Source organism: Xiphias gladius, chromosome 7, assembly GCF_016859285.1.
Source record: "Xiphias gladius isolate SHS-SW01 ecotype Sanya breed wild chromosome 7, ASM1685928v1, whole genome shotgun sequence".
NCBI classification, from domain to species: domain Eukaryota; kingdom Metazoa; phylum Chordata; class Actinopteri; order Istiophoriformes; family Xiphiidae; genus Xiphias; species Xiphias gladius.
The window spans coordinates 2,692,345-2,716,982 of record NC_053406.1 but is presented as its reverse complement, the minus strand read 5'-3'; the positions used below and the strand labels follow the sequence as shown (position 1 = coordinate 2,716,982).

The following is a 24,638-nucleotide window of genomic DNA, read 5'->3' as shown; positions in this document are numbered from 1 at the left end:
TCGTGGCACACTAACATCTGTCTCTTTCCTCTGGCCTCTGACGGCCTCTAGCCCCCGTCACATGCTAACACCATTCGCCTTCATTGCACGGAAACATCTTTGCTGGCATGCGATGGTCTGTAGCCTTCATCCCAGGTTAATTTCAATCCCTCCATGGCCATTTTGCATCATACATCCTAATAAGTTGTTCCCATTTAGGTGAAATGGCTCCTTAATGCTCACTATAATTACTGTTTGATTTTTCTTGTGTTTTATGTTTCACGATATGCTATTTCTGTCTCCTCTCAGATTTGAGTCACCCTCGCCACAGTTAGAATGCTTTTCATTTTTATCTTATATTTTGGAGAATCCTGTCCTGTCTCCTGTCTTCATATGGACATACGCTCAATGGGGATGCTTCATATCAACGGAATCCAATTGTTTGATCTCTCCTTACTGAAATGATGCTTTGGCAAAACTTCAATGAGGAAGATCTCTTCCGCACGTTCTGCCTTGCTCCTCTATGGGTCAGCGTTGGCTATATACTCCTGATCTATTTCTCTCTGTCAGTTCTACTTTCCTACATCGTCAAATTCCTCCATTCGCCATCCCGATGTCACCATGTATGACCAATGATCTTTCTGCTCACAGTCCTCCAGCCAATCAATCACTGGAAGCCATTCTTTAAATATACTTGCAATTCTTCCCATATGTCTTTCAGACCACTATTGCGCAACCTACCCCCTCCTCAAAACTACCATAACCTCTACGATGTCCAGGGGTACCTGTCGAAAGGTTTCTATCAACCACCCAATGGCTCTTCTCCACCACCGCCATCTATTACTCCTCTCAGAGTTGAATCACCCTTGTCACAGTAAGACTGCTTTCATTTATTTTAGGGTATCATGTCCTGTCTCCTATCTTTATATGGGCCTATGCTTAACGAATATGCCTCACATCGATGGAGTCTAATCGGCAAAAAAGATTCACTTCCACTTCATCTCTCCTTATTTAAATATATTTGTCTTTCTATTTTTAGTGCATTTTTTTGCAAAAAATTTTTAAACCAATTTTATTTCCAGTGACATATAAATTGTTTGTAATGCACTGTTATACTGTATTTGCTGTTAGTGATATGTTTTAGACAAGTTCAAAAGTGTCATTCAGTGCTTGGTCTTCATAACTCCTTAATAACCAAATGTATGAAATCCTTACCAAAAATGTTTGATTATTTTATTTTCTTATATTTTTGAAAAAAGGAATGCCGATACATCATTATTTTAATCTTTAAAATACTTGTATTGACCTAAAATCCTGTATCAGTCAGGCTGTATTGTGAATATGTACAACTAAAACCCAATATCAACTGAAGTGATAACAGCCTTAAGGTAGCTCCATCTGTCCTTGAGTCTTTTTTCTTTAAGAGGGGTCAAAATGTGTCACCGCAACATGAGCTTTCTTCTGATAATGTGCTGACATGGTGCCTAAAATAATTTGACTTAAATCAGATTATTGTACAGCCAATCTGGGGCCATGTTATAATCCAACAAAAGTAACCTACACAATGTGAGGGGAAAGGGGGTTAGGTGCCAATCACCTATTTGGCATGGAAAATGTTTGACTTTAAAGTTTCAGGTTTCTTGTTTTTTTTTTTAAACTGCGTATGATATAACGCACTACTGTGCACAAAATGGTTCAGAAGAAAAATCCACCTTCTGTACCGGCCGGTGGCGGTAATGCACCATTTTGTTGTTTGTTGCCTAAGGAAGCCAGCAGGGGGAGGTGTTAATAGTATTACCATGGCAACTCTGCTGACGTGATAATGAAAACCCTCCCCTGGTTTCATGTTAAGCCCTCCCCAGATGAAAATAGCTCGCTGCCATCAAGTAAGAAGCCATTGTATTACCAGGGACCGTACTCGGGTTTTATAAAATCCAGTAGTATAATTACGTTTTAAATAGTTTTTAATCCGTGGGAGTGTTAACACCCCCGCAGCATAACTATAGATTTGAACAGTAGAATAAAGTCTATTGTCGAGGAAGTAAAGGAAAAAAAGAAATTCACAAAAGGTCCAAAGACGACTGTATTTTCCATCCGGGACGTTAAGCTTGGCGGAGGAATTCATCCGACTTCGCAGACAGCGGAAGAGGGAAAGCGCCGTCTAGTTCCGCACCAATTGATTATTTCCTCCTGATATCTTCGTCTTACAGTCCGCGCTTGGCTTTTTTCTCTTAGTTCTGTGCACGTATTTAGATGGCAAGCTTTCCAGACTCTGTAAACGAAAATGATATAGGTAAGTAGAAACGCTACGTTTATTATGTCTGTGATTGCGGGTCCTGGGAGAGCGTGGTATTAGAACGCTAACGTTACACCGTTTCTAGGCTGTACGGTGTTCGCCTCTGAAGTTCCGATCCTGTAACGGACCGTTGGGACCTGAAAAAATAATGTAACAACAAAGTAAAAATTGTTAGTACAACGTGCCAGTTGGCTTAAATGGTTTTTCACTCCAATACACCGTGGTGGGCGGAAGTGAGCGTTGTAACATCTCAATAGTTAAACTGCTACTAGGTCAATTCAAGATGACTCACATCGATTTATGGTTTTGCATGGTGTTTTCGTGGGCTATATGTTTTGTATGGTGAGAACACTTAACCCAGTTCGGGACCTTCGTCCGATGCGGGGGAGACGGTCCCGGTTCTTACATCGGACCTCCCGTCCATTGGCAAAACCAACCAAGCAGTCAGTCCTCATATTGAAAGTATTTTCTCTAGCAAACCTGAAAAATACTGTTTGAAAACACTTTCTAGAGCACGTATCACGCCTTCGTGTAGGATGTCGACGTTAGTTTTCGAGTGTGAAGTTAGCTCGTTGTTGCCTCTTGTGACCGCTGGGGAATAAGGCGCCCACTACAAACGCGGTTCTAACCAACCGTCGAGTGCTAGCGGGTCTACGGCATCGGGGGGACTGTAATGAGCCCATTGCTGGTTGGCGCACCAAAACGAGGCGAATAAGTTGCGCACTCGAAAACATTTCTAGAAAAGCCACACAAAAGTGAGATTTAGTCTTTATTGAAAATGTTTTCAAACGATATATTTTTATTTCTACGAGAGACGAGACATTCGAGATGAGAAACCAACTGGCGAACGCACGTCTGGGTAACAGCCCCGCGTCAGTACGCCCTCGCCCCGGTACTTTTCCTCGGGAGGTTCTGGGACTGTGTCCCAAGCAGTGGATGAGGCAGTCCCGAACGGGGATACTGTACACTGATGCTCGGGGTCGTGCCTTTACAGCTAGTGTTTCACTTTATTTGTCTTTATGTCTGAAGCGGAATGTCTGTTAAATTGTGGGTGTGCACCGTTCTGGTTTAATAAAACTATAAACTCCGGTCGGCAAATTACATTTTCCCTGAGGTTTTTCAGTTCGTTGTTATTTAATTCAAAGTAGTTTTTCATACATTAGTAGTTTAAAATTCGTTTCTCTCTCGCTGGGTTGCTCATATGGACTTGTTCTCAGACCCTTCCCTCCCCCACACACCAGCAGCGAGTGATTCATAACCTTGCTTGGCTCATCACTGAGACGTACGTGCGTGCCTACACGCCCTACGTTATATTGCTATACGCTGCATAGAACCTGTATGTATGTATGTATGTATATATATAAGCTATATTACTTGTCTCATATAGCGTGTCTACAATGTTAGTCATGTGCTAAAATTCTCTTAAATTTTTATGTTCTTTTGCAAATACCATGCATTAAAAACAACCCTAAATATGAATATATGAGGTCGTCACTTCAACATTTTAGCAAATTCTTTTTTCTTATAGTCAGAATCTATATCTTTATTCAGTAGTAGATTTAGAAACTTAGTTATATGTGAAACTCAAAAATCAGTTTATCTTTAGGCTTTACCTAATATATTTACGTTCACACCCATGTACTTCAAAAGATAACCCAACTCCCTTCATACTTACCTGTAAAGGGGAATCCAAAAAGTTACCAGAATTTCCCTGTACCAAGTCCTGCAAAGAATGTATTGTTTATATTTATTTTTTAAGTTAATTTAGATTTATTTCACAATGTTAAGTTGTCTTATGTCCTAAAATAAAACTGTTGTCACCAATGAAACATTTATGGGACTGAGTAGTATGTAAGCCGAAGTATTGCCTCTTAATTTGCCATGCATTGGCTAAATTTTTTGTCCTTATTTAAAAAAATTGGTTCCGATTATTAACAATGGGTATTTAAAGATACACCATGCAGGATTTGACAGTTGCTGTTTGTAAACACACAATTGAATTTTGGCCCCTCCTCCCCAGCTCAATGAGAGAGAGAGAGAGCAGCGTTAAGCTACAACAAAGTGGTGAATCAGAGAAATAAAACGTATTTTTCGGATTGTTCCACAGTGGTTATGCTCTAAAGCACAAATAAATACACCCACACCTCCGCACAATCCTGCAGTAAAGTGCCATGTTGCCAATTTTGTGTGAATGCAGCTGAAACACACTTCTTCCTGTCCGCTTTGGCCTCTCTGCTGCGTGCCTGTGTGTGTGTCTCAGCAACGGCCTCAGTCAAACAGACACACAGACCTGCAGCTCTTTATACATCCATGGCACAGAGTGCAAGCAGAAGAGAGAGGCGGAGACAGCAACATAACGTGGTTGTTAGATTTTTATGGAGTCCTGCCCTCGGACCCAGTGCACTGTTATTGGCTTGGGGCTACACACCCACTGCTCAAAGTTTGCAGCCCCGCAATGTCCCAAACACAGCAAAATAAGAAGAAAATAAGAAAATACAGGCAGAAGGCAGGGTGTCTGTATGAGAATATACATTGTTTTTTAGGAAAATCCTGCATAATATATCTTTAAAAGGTGTTAAAGAAACTCGGAAATCTGCAGATACCATATTCTTCTGTGTGAACGTTATTTTTCTGATGATAATTGCTGCTTGCTGTGTGTTCCCTACAGTTGTTGTGAAAGCATCTCTATCAAACTGTGGTTCCAGAATCTATGAGAGTTACAGGGCAAATGAAAGCCAAAGGTTACTTTTCAAAGTAGAGCTGATTTTCCTGTAAAAATGAACTTAATGTCAATTCATTAAGAGGTCAAGTATGGATAAAGAATGTGGATAAATTTAGTATCTATTAGTTTTTTTTATTGACAGTCCCTTCAAAAAACTCTTGCATTTCAGGAATCAACTTAAATCAATATATAACAGAACATTTAACTTATCTATCTTGCAAAGTTCCCCACCCACTCTTTGTACAAATGTTTTGGTCACAGTTAGCCAATCAGATGCCTGCATCAGAGTGAAGAGGTTACTTTGGGATGTTTGGAATTCCTGTGGGTTGGCCTGAATAAGCAGAGAGGTTGTAAGATGTTAATAAGTGATCCTATTGATGAGTGTAGCTGATCTAACAGTTTAATTGTTTTTCCAGGTAAGGCTAAGTTCATCGGTGAACTCCTGGTGCCTGTTGTTCCCTTTGACCAGAAGTCTGGGCGTGAGGCTTGGACAGTAGCCTTTGCACCCAATGGTTCCTACTTCGCTTGGTCTCAGGGGCGTCGCATTGTCAAGCTCATTCCCTGGACAAAATGCCTGAAGAGCTTGTAAGTATCATTTGAAACTTAAATGCACTCTACTACTTGTACCTTAATATACCTACAATGATTATTAAAATAAAACATTAACATTCATATGTATGATTTTGTTCAAAAGTTTCTGAAAAAAGAAAAAAAAAGCATCTGAGTCCACCAAAGTCCGACATGATGGATTTTTTGGGTAATTTGTATAATGTGAAAACAGTAAAATGAATTGGATTTCGACTCGATTTGCACCAAATTTGGTGGTCAGCCTTGTGAGACTGAGATATGCAATTTTTTTAATAAGTGGGCTATATTGGTTGAAAAACATGGCCACCAACCCAAAAAACGTCTCCAAGGGCTGGGCTTTTCAGGAAATTGCACATAACTCATTAACAATTTGTCCATTCACCATAAATCTTAGGACATATTTTCAGTGTGTGTTTGGGAATAGGCCTATCAAAGCATTTTGACCCCAAACCATAGGGGGCGCCACAAATACCGAAAACGTGTACCACAAAACCTAACATCAAACGAGACTACGAGACTAACATTAGCTACCATACTTGTTATACCAAATTCCACTTGTATAACATCACTGAGGTTAGGGCTCTGGGACTACTATTTTTAATGTTACTAACGTTACCATTTTGCTGATGATTACAACATAAGTTGAACTCCTCAGCCAAAGTACAAACTTCACCTTAACATTAGCCCCAAATGGTTTCTTTTTTCTTTGTTAAGATAATATTAGCAAGGCTATTACTGTCATAACCATAACGTAATTAAAAAGTTTGCTTTTGGATTTGTTTTGGCTCGAGACTAATTCATGAGACAACAGTGTAGACATTAAGCAAAAATCAACCTACGTTACAGTCCTGGTTGAAATTATTGGCACCCCTGAATTTTAAGTACAGAATTTAGAATATCTTCAGAACTACGTGCAAATTAAGCAATTTTTTTGTAATCAAAATATTTTAATATATCATCAGTTAATGAACAAAAGAAAATTAAAAACAAAAAACAAAACTTGCATAATAGTGAAATAATAAAAAAACTAAATGCGCCTGAAATACAATTATTGGCACCTTTACTAATATTTGGTTGCAGAACCTTTGCCAACATTGGCAGCCTCTAAACGTTTCTTGTAGCCATCTAGAAGCTTCTTGCTCCTTTCTGCAGGTAATTTCTGCAACTCTTCCATTGCTATGTGTTCAAGCTCTTTTAAGTTTGTAGTAGAATTTTTAGCAAAGGCAGATTTCAGCGCTCTCCAAAGGTTTTCAATGGTTCATAGGTCAAGACTCATTGCTGGCCAGTTAAAAACAGTCCATCTTGTCCTTTTCAACCATTCTCTTGTGCTGTAGGATGTTTGCTTTGGGTCGTTGTCCTGCTGAAAGATCCAAGACCTTTCCCTCAAACCTAGATTTTGTAACACATTTCACTCTAAAATTCCTTGGTAATCTTCTTATTTCACCATGCCTTTGATACATTCAATGTCTCCAGTACCAGAAGCAGCAAAGCAGCATGATAGAACCTCCACCATGTTTTACTGTAGGTAGGGTGTTCTTTTCCTTATGGGCTTCATTTCGTCGCCTATAAACAAACTGATGCACTGCATTCCCAAAGAGCTCTACTTGGGTTTCATCTATCCATAGAACATTATCCCAGAAAGACTGTGGCTTATCTATGGAAGTTTTTGCAAACATTAGTCTTGCCTTTTCGTGCCTTTCTTTCAATAGTGGTGTCCTCCGTGGCCTTCACCCATGGAGCCCCAGTTGATTTAGTGAAGCACTTTAGATGTCTTGTGCAGTGTTTCTTCCACAATCTGCATCAGCTTCGCAGACTTCTTTCAACAATTTTCTTCTTATCACCTTCTCCTGGAAGCGACTTAAGTTTTATGACTCTGGACCTTCCTGATAACATTACAAACTGTTGACACAGGGACTTCAAGATCGTTGGTAATTGCCTTGTAGCCTTTGGATTTATGTTTTTTGATAATAGCCTTTCTGATGCTCTCAGACAGCTCCCTTGTCTTCACCATTGCGACAAAGATACTGGAAACAATTGCCCCTTTTTATGCAGTAAAACCACTATTCATAGGGTTATTCAAGTCATGTGAACACTGAAAATTAAGCACAGGTGAGTCTTATTTGTTTTTGTTTTTTTGTTTGAGGAACCAATTTAAATGTATCAAAAGGGTGCCAATAGTTGTGTTGAGAGAATTTTTCATTTCACAATATGAAAGTATTTTTTGTTGTTGTTGTTCAGTAATTTTGGACATTTTATTAAATATTCCAAGTATACAAATTTGGTTATTTTGCACATATTTCTGAAAATATTCTAAATTCTGTACGGAAAATTCAGGGGTGCCAATAATCTCAACCAGAACTACTTAGGATGTAGTTAAACAGAATGCTCGTTACAGTAGCATAATTATGTAGCTTGAGGAGGGGGCAAATACCAAGCTCACTGAAAATGATTTAGTCTTTTGATTGCATTTGTTGACATTAAGAAAAAAAACAGAATACCACTTTAATTGCCCTTGGTGACTATCTTTAGGAGCCACTGCCATGCCAGTGCTGTGTAATAAAGGCAGACTTTTTGGGTTCTGTTCAATTTGCACTGACAAAGGCAATTGCAAGCTAAATCTAGTCCATACAACAGAATATTCACTGTTCCTAGGCGTGTTTTAGGTGCTCTGTTTGCAGTTGATTCCATTTTGACATTCATATAGTCTAGCTGCACTTTAATTTGTCAGACTGTGCACTTATCTGCAGTCTAGTGGTTAATCACTGGAATTATGTAAACCAGCATATTCCCTTGAGATTAACAGGAACCTGGACTTGATGTCATCAGTATTATGCCACTGCATATTTTACCAGATAGGACAAAGTGTGGATAAGTGGGGAATAGTTTTGGAAAAGCAGGAAAACATTACCAGCTGGAGAATGTTACCACTGCGTGCTTTGCCGTAAAATTTAAAATCTACAAAGTGACTGCTATTTTATCTGCAGTATTTAACAAAAGTAGTTGTGAGGCAGTTGAAAGCCCCAAATCCTAAATTACACTCCACAAAATAAAGTCATGATATAATTTGCTCGCTTAGTGAATAAGTTGCACATAGATCTACGTATATAGTCCTGGTGTTTGTCAAATCTATGTACTAGTAGAACTTTCTAGGAGTTTATTTGCCCTCAGAAATCCCACCTAATGCAGGAAGCAGAATGAACACAAAGAGGTGCTCCACAGAGCCAAGGACACGTGGCTTGTATTATCAGCTCCCTTTCTGCTTAACGGGCTCTTTTTCCAGTCAATCAGACCTTGTGACTCTCAGAGCCACACATTGATATTGTCTTTAGAACAAGTGCTTGTTGTTCCAAAACAGCAGGCTGATTAGCTGTTCTTTTTTCCCGCAGTGGCAAAAAATACTAAACTTTGCAGCTGTTAAAAAACATTTAGGGTTTCGCCATGGGCCCACGCCATGTCAAATCAAATGGTGATGAGATGCATTTCTACTACAGCCTCATAGCAGGGGATAGCCACACAGCGCTAGGCTGCTATGGTCCTGCCTGGTAGCATAGATTATGTCATCAGAGGGTGCATGCAAGGCTCTCTGCCGATGTCCCTGTACCCTCAGAATTGTTGTGACCCGACGCTACAGGGGCACCAACTGCGCATGGTTCGCACTAAGACAACCGCAAGGGAGAGTAATTAAGACTTTAGGTATCTAAACTTATGTAGCTAGAGAGAAAGCTCTGTTATAAGTCTCTCACTCTTTAGTTTCTTAGTGCTTTTGTAGCTTATACCTGAATATCTGTGTGTTTGGAGTTGAGTTTCACCCCTGTGTTCCTGTTTGTATTTTCAGATATCAGCCTTATTCAAATAGAACTGTGTTAAATTACTCCATCCATCCATTCATTAGGTACACGTCCTATCCTTGAGGGTTGCAAGGAGCTGATCCCAGCTGAGAGGCGGGTCAATCACATGGAGGGAAACAGACAACCATCACACTCACGTTCAAACCCATGGGCAATTTAGAGTAACCTATGAATTTAATATGTATGTCTCTGGGCTGTGGGATGCAACCACAGAGCAACAGGCTCTTACTGTGGTTTGTGACTAGTAAACCTCCAGCATGTCAATAAGGTATACAACTGTACTTTGCTGTGTGGTGCAGGAGAAAAACACTTGCATCCTGCGAGCAAGGCTCAACTGCTCGTAGTCATTCGTGGCATGGCTCAGCTTTTGTAAATAAAGAAAACCATCTTGAATGGAATGAAACTACATACTCTCTACTTTTCATAACCACTGTCCCTTGTTGACCTTCCCTTGCATATCTTTCTCCATTCTCTGTGCCTGTAGTTCAGTGGGTCATTGTGGAGAGGTCACCAATGCCTCGAGCCCCCGGCGTTTGTCCCGTCAGAACAGCGACGGAGGCCAGGTAATCCCTGTGTCCGACGAGCCCTGCGAACAGACCATCGACTGCGGTGACACTGTCTGGGGCTTGGCCTTCGGTTCCTCAGTGCCAGAGAAGCAGAGTCGCTGCATTAACATCGAGTGGCACCACTTCAGGTTCGGCCAGGACCAGCTGCTACTGGCAACAGGCCTCAACAACGGTCGCATCAAGATCTGGGATGTTTACACTGGTGAGGAAACATTGTCCTTAGTTAGAAGTAGTTTCCCTCTTCACCTTATTAGTTGATAATCAGATTAGGTAATTAAATAAGTAAATTAGATTAGGAAAATTTAGATCTCTGTAAGATCATAGCTCATTATCACTGTACCCAAGCATTTGCTAGACACCAGCAGCCCAAACACATGGCCTGTTTAAAGCTGGAGATGCAACTAGTAAATACAGCTCTTGCTCCTTCTTTGCAGTAATGTACTTACATATACTGTATATTGCTACAATATCCTTTTCTATTGTTAAAGTGTTAGCATGCTATGGTGATATGGAAGGTTTTGTCAGAAGAGGGTTTTGTATGATTATGGATTTTTAGACTATTTGCACATTTTTTCTGTGCTTAAGAAATGTATAGCTTTGGTTATCTTCTGAATCCAGCAAACAGCCTGCTCCAACCTCTTTCTGTTGTGATTTTATCAGCTTATTTATGCTCCACATTCCTCACATTCCTACTTACTACAAGAATGAGGTTTACTTTCGAAAACAAAATAAAAAAGAAAGGTGTGGATAAGGTATGTCTACACCAGGGCTATTATCTTTATTGGAAAATTGAACTTTCATTCAAACAGGAAAAAAAAATAATATTTGAATTGTAATGTCTCTATGCCGATAGACCATTTGCGTTGTGGTCCAGAAGAGGATGTTCTTAAAATTCACTTCATAGCTTGACCTCTTGCATTTGCTATTGACCTATCATTAAACTAGACTAATAAATAAAAATGGAGGAGAGCACTAGCACGCACCACCCAAATGTGGCAGCAGAGGCACCAGAAACAAGTTGAGAAACATCAACTGTACAACTTTGTCTGACTGCCTACTTTTCACCACACTGACTCTCAGGACACTTGCCAGAACTTGTAGAAAGGCCATCAACAATAATATAACACAATTTATATTCAAGGATGTGCAGCCCATTGCATTGTTTGGGAAGACTGTTTTCAGGATCTGACAGAACTAGAGCCATCCTATAAAATTCTAAGTCGCATACAATCTCAAAACACGTAGTGGTATTTGTAGTTGTATAACACCACACAGAAAAATATACAGACTATACTGAACGATAAGAGACTCACTAAACACCAGCAGATGGACATTGCTTGAAATCAAACAAATGGCAAGTTCATTCGAGCTTGACTTTTAGAAAAAGTGGCAGCCCTGGTCTATCAAAGAGGTATCTCAGCTGAATTTTTTAGTCATTTGTTTCGCACATGTGAGACGGTTTAATTCACTACTACACGCAACTACAGTGATTGAGCGTTGGGTTCTGAGGGCTGCCAAGATGCTGGAGATCTACATTCATTACTGTTCTTGAGCGTGTCCTGTGTAGACGGAGCTGGAGCCCTGAAGTTGCTGTTGCTGCTCTGCTGAACTCTGCTTTCCATGCTATGCCTCCTGTGTAAACACTGTGTTATACTCAGAATTGATCCTATGATTACCTGTTCAGTAGACTGATAAATCCACAGACTATTCTGTTTGTGTTGGACCCCTGCTCTTGGAGAATGTTTTTATATTTTCAGTGATCAAAGAAAATCAGTTGTCATTCATTCCAGACTATACGCGAAGATCTGTTTTTGTTTCATTCTAGGGGTTTTTCCTTTGTATTTCTTTGTTAGGCATGCAAAGCTGGAGTATTTGGAGGTTTTTAGAGCAGGAATTGAGTTCTTGCTGTGCCTATGAACAGTATATTACTGACATTTACATTTTTAAGTTGTGCAAGGTCTTCGACTTGACCGAGGAGTAGTTCTGACTTCCTGATACGTTTTTCAATTATCCTCTGTTTGATTTGATGGCTTGTTGCAGGAAAACTGTTGCTGAATCTGATGGACCATACTGATGTAGTGCGAGACTTGACTTTTGCTCCTGATGGCAGCCTCATGCTGGTCTCTGCATCCAGAGATAAGACCCTCCGTGTATGGGACCTCAAAGATGATGGTATGTAGATCATCTGTCCTTGATAGAAAGCTATCATTTGACTCAACTTTCTTTTCTTTCTTCTTTTCTTTCTTTCACTTCATTTGTAATGATGTGACAGCACAACTCCCTGGCATTTTGTTTCTTCCACTGAGAGCATGCTGTTGACAGGGCAAATAACAGTCCTCTAAATTGTAAGACCATTTTTGAAAAGTAGGTAAAAGATCCAGGGGCTAGGACCAGGCTGTAAATGTGTAGAAGTTCCGGCTAAAATGTAGTATAAGATATATTAATATATGCTGGGAAATTCATCATATCTTAACGCTTCAGTCCTGCTTAAAACCACACACTCCGCAGCAAGCAATCAGAGGTCATGCCTTGCCTGTACATCGGGCCTGGGCCACACATTGATGATGGCCTTTTGCGTGGCAGCAACGCTGTGACCTTCATTTCTTCCATTAATTGTTAATGAGTCAGTTAAAATCAGTTGCATGCTGCTAATGAGTTCAAGCCCAATATATAAAAAAAATAAATGTGAGTTGGTAAAGTTACTTCATCACGAAGGATAATTTATGTAAAATTTTTATTTATTTATTTATTTATTTACTTTTAGCAAATCCCATGAAAAGACCAGAAAACTGGCCAAACCTGTTTTACTGGACTTTTTTTTTTTTTTTTTAACGTGGAACTAGTATTCAAGTATTAAGACAGATGAACACATTGTTGGTTTTGGTCTTTAAATTAATGGCAAAAATAAAAGCAGAGAATAAGCCCAGTCTTATCCTTGTAGTAAAGAACCACAGGAAGGGTATGATGCTCCAATATTGCAAATGAAAAATACAATAAATCAAAATAGTATGACTTTTTTTTTTTTTTTTTTTATTGTGTGAGTTTCCCAGTAGTTAAATGATTAAAGTGCGCACCACATTGCCACAGCGTTACTAGTTCAGTGACCATTCAATGCCCTACCTCCACTCTCTCTCCTTTTTTTCTGTCTGTCTCTATAATGTCTCCTTTCAAATAAAGGTAAAAAAAAGCCCCCCAAAAGAATCTTAACAAAAGCACGACTCATTATGTTTGGTTTGTGACAGCAGTGTGGCTTTGAGAGTAAATGACATGGTGTACTGCTTCATTGAGTTGTTTGTGTCTTCAAGGTAACATGGTGAAGGTCTTGCGGGGGCATCAGAACTGGGTGTACTGCAGCGCCTTCTCCCCCGACTCCTCTATCTTGTGCTCAGTTGGCGCCGGCAAAGCAGTACGTATACAAGTTCCTTTTTACTCATTTTGATGGGTTTGCTAGCTAATCTGTCTGCAATTGCTTGTGACCTACAAATTAAAACACTCCCTGTCGGCCCTGCCCTCCCAGTCCCACCTTAGCACAAACTGTGCTCGGTGTCATTATAAGTTGAACTACCTGCATCTAGATTCTTTTTGTTTTTTGTTTGCAGTGGAAAAAAGGATTTTGGTGTTCTGAAGTTTGCATGCAGAGCAGACAACTGTTTTCACTACTGCTATGTACTGTAGCTGAAGTAAACTTGTTTCTGCAGCCCTTAAGGCATATATGTTTCTGGATATTCTACAGGCTGGCCACCATTAGTTCACCTTATCTACAGTGTTGCAGCTCTAGAATAATGTGAACATAGTGGTAATGGTAGACATGGTGGTAGCTTTGTTAGTGTTAGCTCTGTGTGTGTCCCTACAGTGTGTGTCTTGCTCTCCCTGTCACAGGTGGTGGCAGAGCTCAGTGTGTGATTGGTTTTGAAAGGACCGCCGCGCTGACATTTTGAGCAGCCGGTGTAAACCGGGGACGCACAGTGCGCAATGCCCAAAGGCCTGGCCAGGGTCAGCCTGGCACCTGACCAGCAAGGTCAATCTGTACGTAGGTGCTGCTCCATGTCTGTCTACCTCTGCTGTTGCAGTTCCTTTGTTTATTTTATTAATTTCAGTTTAAAACTATCATTAAACTGGTGCTTAAATACCCCCTCTATTACCCCTCAACCCCCACCTCTCTCCCAAACCCACTTCCACACCTCCCTCCTCATCTTTAAACAGCTCCGTCGACCGTCTGCACACACTAGCTTCTCTCTTGTTTTGAGGAATACTCTTACTGTCAGTTTAAATGTTTCCCTTGTAGCATACAGTGTAACATTGTAATGCTGTCAGTGGCAAGTTATAGAAAAGAATAAAGCCAGCCATAACAAGTTAATAACCAACTTGCCCACTCCCTTCTCTGTCAGTATTAGCCAGCAGCTGCAAATGCTTTGCAAATGTTGTACAGGTTTCGGCTATTGTTGATATACAGAAATAATTATGAGGAAGTTCTTTGTATCTTTGCAGAGCACTTGTGTCCTACAGATGTCAGCTGTTGCCTTAAAATTTAATAAGAACATATCCTTTTATTGAGAAAAACAGTGGACGAACTGACCAGTTATGTAGTAATGTGTCCATCTATAGTTCTTCTGAGGCTTTTTCTGCTTTTAGAAAGAACACTTGAGTGTTTCTGCTGTTTTGACAGCAACAGAGGAGCAGCAATAAATTATTGCATTTCATCCACAATTCTTAGGAATTCAAGAGTTAAAATGATGCTAATGTTTATCTTTAAACTGGGAAGCTAGAAAATGAGGAAACTAGCTAGTATAGAGGGGAAGAAACTTGCTTGAAAAACTGAACCATTAGCCGGCACGTGACTGTTATGTTTTTTACATAGGTCATTAAGTGCATTTGTTCACAAGCGGTGTTTGTAGTGCTTCAAAGCATTTTCAATTTCTAACAGTCAAAAAGATAAAGACATGTAGGAGTTATATAATTGCATAGCTAACTGCATTGCCTTGGAGCAAAGATATTAATACTAAAAATTCAGACCATGGCAGACTGTTAAAAGTTAGTCTTCCACAGATGATCACTTTTCTCCCAGTCTGTGTGTGTGTCTTTGTGCGTGTGTGCGTGTGTGTGTATTCATAAATGTACTTTGCCAGAGGTTTCAACCCTTTGGCCATAAAATATTCTTTTCTCTTGCAGTATCTGTCTCTCTTCGTAGGCTTCTGCCGGAGGTGCGAGCCTATTGTAATCACAGTGAACTAAAACTCTGAAAGGGGAAACCAGTGGAGTAAAATTATGTTACCTTAAGTTACTGCTTGTTTTATTTTTCTCTTTCTTTGTGTAGAGTTTTTTTTGTTGTTAAAATAATAAAAGTGATTATTTAGTTTATTTAATTACATATTAAAAGATTTATAAACATAAGTTATGTTGTAGTTTAATACTATTCTATAAAAATGTTGGAATATTAATTATAATTGTCAATGTAGGTGAAGTGTTGCATTTTGACATAGCCTTGCTGCTTCTGTAGCATGTGCTCTTTTGTTTGTTTGGCCTGGTTTAAGGTTACAAAGCACACTGAGAATAACTTGAGAATATTTGTTTAATTCTGTTTTAATTCCTGTTGCTTGATTTAATTACTAAATGCTTTATGTGCATAAAGTAATTATAAGTGTAAGATAGCAAATCTTTACTCTTCCCAAATCATTCCATGAGCTATAACAGTCCTCTCTTCACGTTGCAGGTGTTTCTATGGAACATGGATAAGTACACGTTGATACGGAAGCTGGAGGGGCACCACAATGACGTGGTGTCTTGTGACTTTTCACCAGATGGGGCACTGTTGGCAACTGCCTCTTATGACACCAGGGTCATTGTATGGGACCACCAAAAGGGCACCATCCTGCTGGAACTGGGGTAAGAAAATGACACACAATATGGACACCAGAGGAAGAGGGTTTTGCTGACCTGGAATAATTATTCATAAACACAGATCAAGATGAAGAATTGCCGCTATTTCCATTTGCCAGTGATTAAAATAGAAGTATTTCATTTTGGCCAAAAAAAAAAAAATCTTAAAAAAATATCATTACTCAAGTGAAGGTGAACCTTGAATTAACTTTCTTGCGCCAGTATTGTATAATTTTTATAGGTATTTTGGGCCAGTATGTTCTGTAAATTGAGCCTGTGTAACATTTATCTAACAGTAGGCACAAGTGGTACCTACAGCATAGAGGTAAAGGGTAAAGAGTCATAAAGTCAGTGAACTGACTCAGTAATGTCAGTTACACAGCAATATATATCTGTGTCTTTTCTAACATTAGCCACTGGTCATACAAGACCCAATAAGGCTGTAATTGCAAACCCCCTGAGTTGTACTGAATTGAGCAAAAGTGTTTCATAGCTAAAGAATTCAACTTTTCATTTTCAAGAGAAGAAATGTGCAATTTCTTTTGTCAAAAGTTATACACTTATTAATTTAAAATGATAAGGCTATTCTGTCCAAATAGGGAATGCTCATTTTTAACCAGAAAAAGCTCTAATAATGACGCTGTTCTTGAACTCTTGCTCTCATCTTTCTCCAGCCACCTCTTTCCTCCTCCATCACCCATTTTTGCTGGAGGGGCAAATGACCGCTGGGTTCGCGCTGTGAGCTTCTGCCCTGACGGCCGCCACATTTCCAGCATTACTGATGACAGGTAAGACACTGAATGATATTGGATTTAAAGCAATATTCCTTAATAGGTTATATGTAGTTTCTAAACTTGCATCTTTTTTATTAACTATCTATTTCAGTGTCCAGTTTTGAGTTTTTATTCCGTTTAGTGGTGGTCTGTGGGTTGGGTTTTCATTGCTTTCCCAACTACTTTTTAGAGGAACAACTGAATATTTTTTTTTCTTTGAATAGAGGATTGTTTAAAATGAAAATGGTTGACATGTCAGTTCAGCCTTCAGTATAAAAATGATGCATAATGTATGCCTAATGGTGTCTGTTCTAAAAGGGTTAGATATATCTGCATAAACATATTTCAGCAGTAGATCAACAAGTGAATCGATTGCAACACTTAGAGTTTAGTATGAGCTTTGACAAACCCATGCGTTGAGCTTTGTACCTCTTTTGTGGATGTTTGTTCACTAAAGTGTGTTTTGTTTTGTTTTTTTTCCCCCCCTGATGCCTATTAGTGCACATGGGCTGATATGTAAACAGCAGAGTGCAGCAAGAAGAGCTTCACTGTTCACTGCAGTTTGTTTTTAAATCTTGCTTGGAGTCATGAGTCTTAATGGGACTTGAGAGCACAGAGCTACTGTATGTTGGTCTGTGTGGACAGGTCACGTGACTGTCACAGGGTAGCTATTAATCACTCTGACCACTGGCTGGCTGAGCACTGAATTGTTGGTAGAAATATGTTGAGAAAATAAGCAGAAGGAAGCGCCACAAAATGGTGGCTGTGAGGGGGAAAAAAAACAAACCAATGCAGCCTTCCCACTGAAGGCTTTAAGTATTTCAGGGAAGCACTGCCTGTTATAAAGTTTTGACCAGCAGTGTCAAGTGTTTATCATAAGTCCTGGACTATATAATTCTGGAAATTATTAGGAAATTAACTTTTTGCTCCATCCATAGAAAGAAAGGTTAACAACTGCTTTCCAGAATGCCACAAGATTTGTTTCAGATATGCAAGATTAATCTTTTTATGTTTCTTATCTAATTTTTAATTTCACAATGTTGTTTTTTATCAGTAAAAATCTCGTAATCTTAGGGGCAAACTTACAATAAATTTCCCAATCACATTCATGCTGTCCATGGAATAACCCCTTTAGATATGAATGACTCTGTGGCCGTTTGTTTTTGTTCCAGCTGTTGCTCGAACTCTAAAGTTGTGTCCTTTATTCCTAGAATTTACACAACACAAAGCAAATTTTAACTTTGCGTCACTCTTGAATTTGACCGCTAGAACCTTTATAGTTTGTATTTATTCATCCCAAACAGACAATGTACAAACAGTACGGGCTTTAGCTGTAAGCTAGCTTTAATGTTCATATCAACCATGTCTGTGGTAGTGTTTCTTTGTGTGTTTGTGTTCAGCTCAGCTTTGAACTGATCTCATAACTAACCAGAAACTCAAGTTCTTCCTGTTGTTTCCCTCAATCTCTCCTTTTTCCGTCTCATCTCTGTATGTTTATGAAGCAGATTCAAATGCCATGATAATGGACCTCATCATTATTATTAATGATGTTGTTATGCATTACCGCAATGATACAAACTAGCTCATAAAATAAGAAATAGTAACCCAGACTTATTCATTATGCATGAACTTTAATTATTATTAGTTATTCTCAGACAAGGACATTTAATCTTAGTGATAGTTTTTTTTTTTTTTTTTTTTTTTTTAATCACAGTTCACAGCTAATGTTACCAGCACTGACATTGGGACAGTGACATGTGACCACGTGACAGGCTTAGAAGTTCCAACTACACTAGCAAGATGTCGAAAAAGTCAACCTCTGGAAAAACTTCAAAATTAGTGAAGATGACCCCCAAAAAGTCGATTTCCAGATATGCCGAAGGGCATTGGCATATCACAAAATTACAATGAGTTAAAATGGCAAATCACGTGAGATCTAAGTAACAGCTTAGCCGTCTTGCAACTGCTAGAATTTTCTTTTCACAATCAAGGCTGATGTTGTTGCAACCTGCATGCTAACAAAGTATAACACTGAAGTCTGTTTTTGTCCTTGTCTCTCTCGTTTCTTTTCATGGGCACTCTCGGCCCCATAAATGCCCTGTCTTTCAAACTTTATGACTTGACAAAGCTCTTTTAGTACCACATAGGACATTATACAACTGTTTTCACTGGCTGAGTGGTACTCACCATGGAGAGTAAATTGACCTTTATTCATAAAACCACATAAATAGGGTGATCTAGTAATTAAAGTTATCACAAAGTAAGGTTATCAAGATGACACACATCAGGATCTCTTCAATTCAGCTCAGGTGACAATTTTTGATCTGCCACAATGTACATTCAATTCTCTATAATTCCTCAAAATAGCAATTTTGGGAAAACTCCTCTGTGTTTTTACAAAATGGGGAAAAGTCGAGGCAGACACCTCCAGTAATTTTCATGTGGGGATGTGTAAGAAAAAACTTGACATGAAGTTAGTTTGATAATCACTTGCTGGACACACCTTTTATCAATAGTCTTTTTTAACACAAAACATACCAAGGTAGTCCAGTTCCATGCATGCAGTTTGACTTCTGAAAGTGTCCTCGTGTTCTTATGCCTCTGTGCCTGTGACAGCCATGGCCGGATGCATTATGTTTTGGGGTTGTCGGTCCGCCCGTCCATCCCATTCTCACGAACATGAAATCTCAGCAACGTCTTGATGGCATTTCTTCAAATTTGGCACAAACGTTCATTTGGCATCAGGGATGAACTGATTTAGATTTTGGAGGTCAAAGGTCAAGGTCACTGTGACTTCATGTCAGTCCCATTCTTGTGAACTGGATATATCAGGAATGTCTGAAAGGCATTACATCTGGCACAAAAGTCCAATTGGACTCAGGGAAGTCACTGTGACCTCAAAAAACAGGTTTTTGACCATAATTCAAAAATGAATACACTAATTATGACAAAATATGACATAAATGTCTGATAGGATAAAATGATGAAGTGATGACATTTTATATCCAAAAGGTAAAAGTTCAACTTCACTGTGAAGTCACAATGTTCTGCAAACACACTTTTCTGGCCAGTATTCAACGCCATAACTCAGGAACAGAAGGGGAGATTGTGACCATATTTCACATTTGGCTGGATACTGAATTGGTGACACTAAGCTTGGGTGCCCACCTTGAAACTGTGGTGATTGTATAGATCTTTTGTGCTGCTGGGTTAAAATTACTTGTACATATATTATACATGGTAATACTAGTTTTTCTGTCTCTGCTCAGACTGGTTCGTTTCTGGAGCATTGAGGAAAGGGCCCCTCAGGCCATCGCCCCTCTCTCTAATGGCCTTTGCTGTGCCTTCTCTACCGAAGGAAGTGTCCTTTCTGCTGGGTAAGACACTGACACATGTTCAGACACATATCATCCTGATCAAACAGCTCACCTTATTGACTCCTGCCTTATGAACGAGGAGCCAGGAAACCAGTTCTCCGTGTTTTATTTCGGCTCGCTGTCAACATTGGCAGGCCGTATGTATGTTTGAAATTTTCCACTGAACTAACTGTGTGCTTATAATATACTTGTGCAGTATAATGAGTAGCTCAGAGTTACAGTATACAACAAAACGGAGTATAACCCTGTGAAATATCACTAGAACGTTAAATGATTCAAAACTGTCATCTTACAATTATTGTATTATTTTACAGTTGAAGAGTATTTGATCTTATGTATAATTCAAAACAAACATGTTTGTTAGACTTCATCGCAAATAAAGGCACCAAAGTACAACCTTAAGGCAACCAAAGTGATCACACCTGTGACTTCTACTTACGGCTAATTGCATAAATGAGGTTATAAAAGAAAATGTAAACGGCACAACTTTCTCAGTTTTGACCTGGGTTATGTCTAATGGCTCCACATGGTAAGGAATTCCCAGAGAAACCAGATTTTAAGACTTCATAAATATGAGAGATGGTACAAGAGCATCAATGTGCATGAAGGCAACCTCCATGGAATATGTGAAGAAAACCATTACTCACCAAACTGTACAAAAATGCAAGATTAGAATTTGCCAAAGAACATGAGAAGAAGCCTCCTGAACGTTGGCAGCTCATTCTTTAGTCAGATGAAACCAAAATCAATTACTTTGGATCAGATGGAGTCCACCATGTTTGGGGTGGACCTGGCCAGGACTACCACAGTGACATAGTGCTGACAGTAAAACATAGAGAAGGGGGTGTGCTGATATGGTGCTTCATGAGCGCGAAAGGTGTAGAGGAGATGACATTTGTAGATGGCACAAGTTTGTTTACCCAATACTGAATGAATAGATGACTCACAATCTCAAGGAGCTTGGCAGTAGAGGAATTTTCCAACATGACAATGATCCAAAAAACACGAAAAAAATCACACAGCAGTTTGTAATAGAAGAAAAAAGTGATACTTATGACCTGGCCAAAATTTCCCCTTACTTGAATCCAGTAGAACACCTTTGGAGTTTAGACATATAAAATATTAAAAAACCAAAAAAAACCAAAACGGAATCTCACTAATGAACGGTGTACTAACTTTCTTTGCAGTTGGTTATTTAACATTGACCTTTCATTATAGTTTAATTAGTCAGACATCTCTGTTTTTCACATCTTCATTCATCTTGGGCTTTGGCTAAGAACAAAAACAAAATTGTATAAAATAAATAGGATTTGTACATTGTACTCAGTTTTGTTGAATACTGCACAGTATACTACCTCCTCCTCTTTGATTTGACATCAATCCTTTCATCTTTTTTTGTTCTAGGACTCGTGATGGTAGTGTGCACTTCTGGGAGTGTCCTCGTAGCATTGCCAGTCTGCAGCACATGTGCAGGATGGCTCTTCGCCGGGTGATGACCACCCAGCAGGTAGAGGCCCTGGCCATTCCGACACCACTCCGTGACTACCTGACATACAAAGTCATCTAATCCCCCTACCACCCCAGCACCAGCTGACCCATCTGCACATGCCACAGCAGCATTATGCTGAAAAACCAATGAAACCCTTATTTTCTGAAAAATATTTTGGAAAACAGTTTTTCGTAGAACTTTGTTGAACAAATGGATGTGATCAGGACAGGAGGAAAAGAATAAAATTTTACTGAATCCACAGAGACATGTCCTCATCTCAAATGCCCACCAAATCCACTTACTGCAGGATATTGTGTTGTGTCTTACATATTTATTTTTGTAAGTGATTTATTAAATGAGGGGCCATTGCACCATCCCATACCTGTAAGGTTAGGTTATTTCTGGGGCCTCCTGTCCCCTGCATCATATCAGTGTGGTATGTGTAAATGTTCAGATCCTCTTCCAGTTGGCTCCATCTCTCTACCAGGCTCAGTAAATGCTTGATCTTTTCCTCTGACCTGAAATGGCTGTTGCACTTAATGTGAGAAGCTTTGCAGGGGTGCTTGCTCTTAATGTCAGGTTTTCTGTTTGTAAGTGGGTGAGCTAAAGGGAAGAGAAACGTGGTGTGTTTAAAGGATGCAGGCTTTTGAAAGGCCAATTCTCAGATATGTGGACTGCTGATACTGTGGAATTGGAGTATTTACATTATTGTCATGGCATGAAAGAAGTACAAAATCAAGCACTTATAGGTCTTTCTTAGATTTTGAATATTTATCTGAAACAGTATTTACACCGCCATTACCATTACCACTGAAACCAAGACTTCTTAAATGTGAGTGAGCAGTTTTTATTTCCAGTACGAAGATAACATGCTAGATGTATCAGCCGTTATATGATCCAGTACAGTATGTAACCTAGGCTCATTTAATTTTTGGGAGAATTCTTGATTACTAATTTCAATTATAGACAGCACCAGAAGCTGGCTTTCAAGCTATCATGTTAACCAGCTCGACAACAAAAGACATTTCACTATTACAGCCGATAAATTGGCCAGACCAATCTATTAGTTGATATCCACTCATCGCAGATATATTGGTATCAGTGTATATCCCAGCTGGTAAATGACAAGAAATTGAAGTACACAAATGCCAATGATGTATTTTGAAAGCGTCACCACTCTACACCAGTGAGTAGTGAAGTTTACTTTTCAAAATGTCCTGCAAAATGCCCTTCATAGTGACAATTGTTTAAAAAAAAAAAAAAAAAAAAAAAATTAAGGGATTTGTCGGGATTTATTGGATTTTTTTAAACTCTAAAACATCAATATGAGTATGACCTCAAAAATTCTGACAAAGGATATCTTCATTCAGTTGGACTACTGTATGACTGTGATGGTAATCGACCAGGAAACATAGTAATGTGCCAACAAAGGCAGGGAAGAAGATTGATAGTGAATGTAAATAGTGCAGGCCCCAAAATCTCTAAAATTGCCCTTGCAAAGGGTTTTTGATGGATGAATGGATTCACCATGTTTGTCAGGTTTCAAGGATGCACACAATGTGTTATGGTGAGAAAATATGAATAACTTTGTTTACAAGAAAACTCCCCAGGGTACCTTAAAAGTCCTTCTTAAATGGCTCCAAATATTTGCTACCAAACTACACTAACCGGCTGACATCAGAGTTTCAGTATGTGGCAAATATCAGCCACATGTTTGGCCAACCAACAATCGGTCAACCCTGACATGATGCAGGTGTAGCCCACCCACAGTCCATCCAAAAAATTTCTCAGACTGGCGACATAAATGGCAACAGTGTGCTTGAATTTACTTCAGTGTGTGTGTGTGTGTGTGGGTGTGGGTGTGTGCACATCCACGGTGTGCCCTGCCCTGTCCTGCCCTTCCCTGCCCTGCCCTGCGGGGCAGTATAAAGCCTTGAGATCAGTGGTGTCTGATTTCACAGTAAAGCAAAGCACCTCTGCTGCTTAACTGCTATATATAGTTGAACTTGTAAAAAAAAACAAAAAACAAAAAAAACCCTGTATACAAAATTCCTTGTGATATGTATGTATATACAAAATTGTACCATGTCCATAAACCTATCAAAGTTTTAACCTTTTTTTTTCACTTTATTTTGTCATTTATATCCAGTTCTCCTGTTGAACATTTGTATTTTTGTATTTTGTTCTTTTTGTTCTCCATTAAATGTGAAAATGTCTACATAACTACACGTCTTACTGCTACAGCCCATAAAGGTTTATGAAATTTCTGTACAGGTCAGATTTAGACTGTGGCAGTCGCAGTGCTACTGTGCCCTGTCATATATTTTTGCTGTATGTAGAAATTCCAGCAACTCTGAAAGTATTCAATTGCAACCAGCCAATCAGCTGCCAGCCGTGGCCATCTGCTGTTAAGACCTTCATGTTCACTGAACTCTTGATAGAAATATATGCACATGATAATTCACAGTGGCTTTTTAAGATGCAGCCTTTTTAGAATCTTCTATTTCTTGATTGTCATTTTTCAGTTTGTGTGTCAGTGAGAGGTGATGTGAAGAAGGGAAAGTGAGCGCTTAGTGTTTTACTTTTTGTGTTTCTGTAGGAAGGTGGGTGCAAGAGCAGCTGTCAGTCATTCTTGGTAATAAGTTCTCTGATAGTCAGTGCTAATGCCAAAGGTTTCCTTTTCAGAGAGTGTATGTACATGGTCTGGTTGTTACCATAATTTTCTGCTGAGATGGTTGCAGTGCTTAGTTATATCTATACAGAACTTAAACAGGTGTTTGCATTACATGAGTTTGTATACCTGCAACCATTGTGATTGGAAAAACACAGTCCTGCCTCAGTGAGATGCAGTATGAAGCGGTAAATATATCATATATACATTTATATGAATGTATTTAGGTCCTGCAATGTTTTGGGTGTGTGTGTGTCTTTGTGTGCGTGTAGTTGGAATAAAGGCTTTTTGACAAAATAATGGTGGTTGCTTTCAGAGAATGAGCCCTCAGACAACAAACAGGTTTTGGCAGTCCATGTTTCAAATCTTCACTATTTCTCCATAACATGAAATATTTGAACTTAATGTGCAACAAGCAAAGTTAAAGTCTGATCAAAAAAAAAAAAAAGTTT

At 39.2% G+C, this 24,638-nt stretch overlaps 1 protein-coding gene across 1 annotated transcript; it reads left to right on the top strand.

Moving 5' to 3' along the window:
• The first annotated feature begins 1,848 nt into the window (after nt 1-1,848).
• On the top strand, nt 1,849-23,540 carry wsb1 (WD repeat and SOCS box containing 1). The gene is made up of 9 exons (XM_040131446.1): nt 1,849-2,272; nt 5,414-5,582; nt 9,918-10,201; nt 12,040-12,171; nt 13,305-13,405; nt 15,710-15,882; nt 16,551-16,664; nt 19,919-20,026; nt 21,431-23,540. Exons 1-9 carry the CDS (start codon nt 2,233-2,235, stop codon nt 21,591-21,593), a joined length of 1,284 nt encoding a protein of 427 aa, XP_039987380.1. The 5' UTR covers nt 1,849-2,232; the 3' UTR covers nt 21,594-23,540.
• Nucleotides 23,541-24,638: the final 1,098 nt, after the last annotated feature.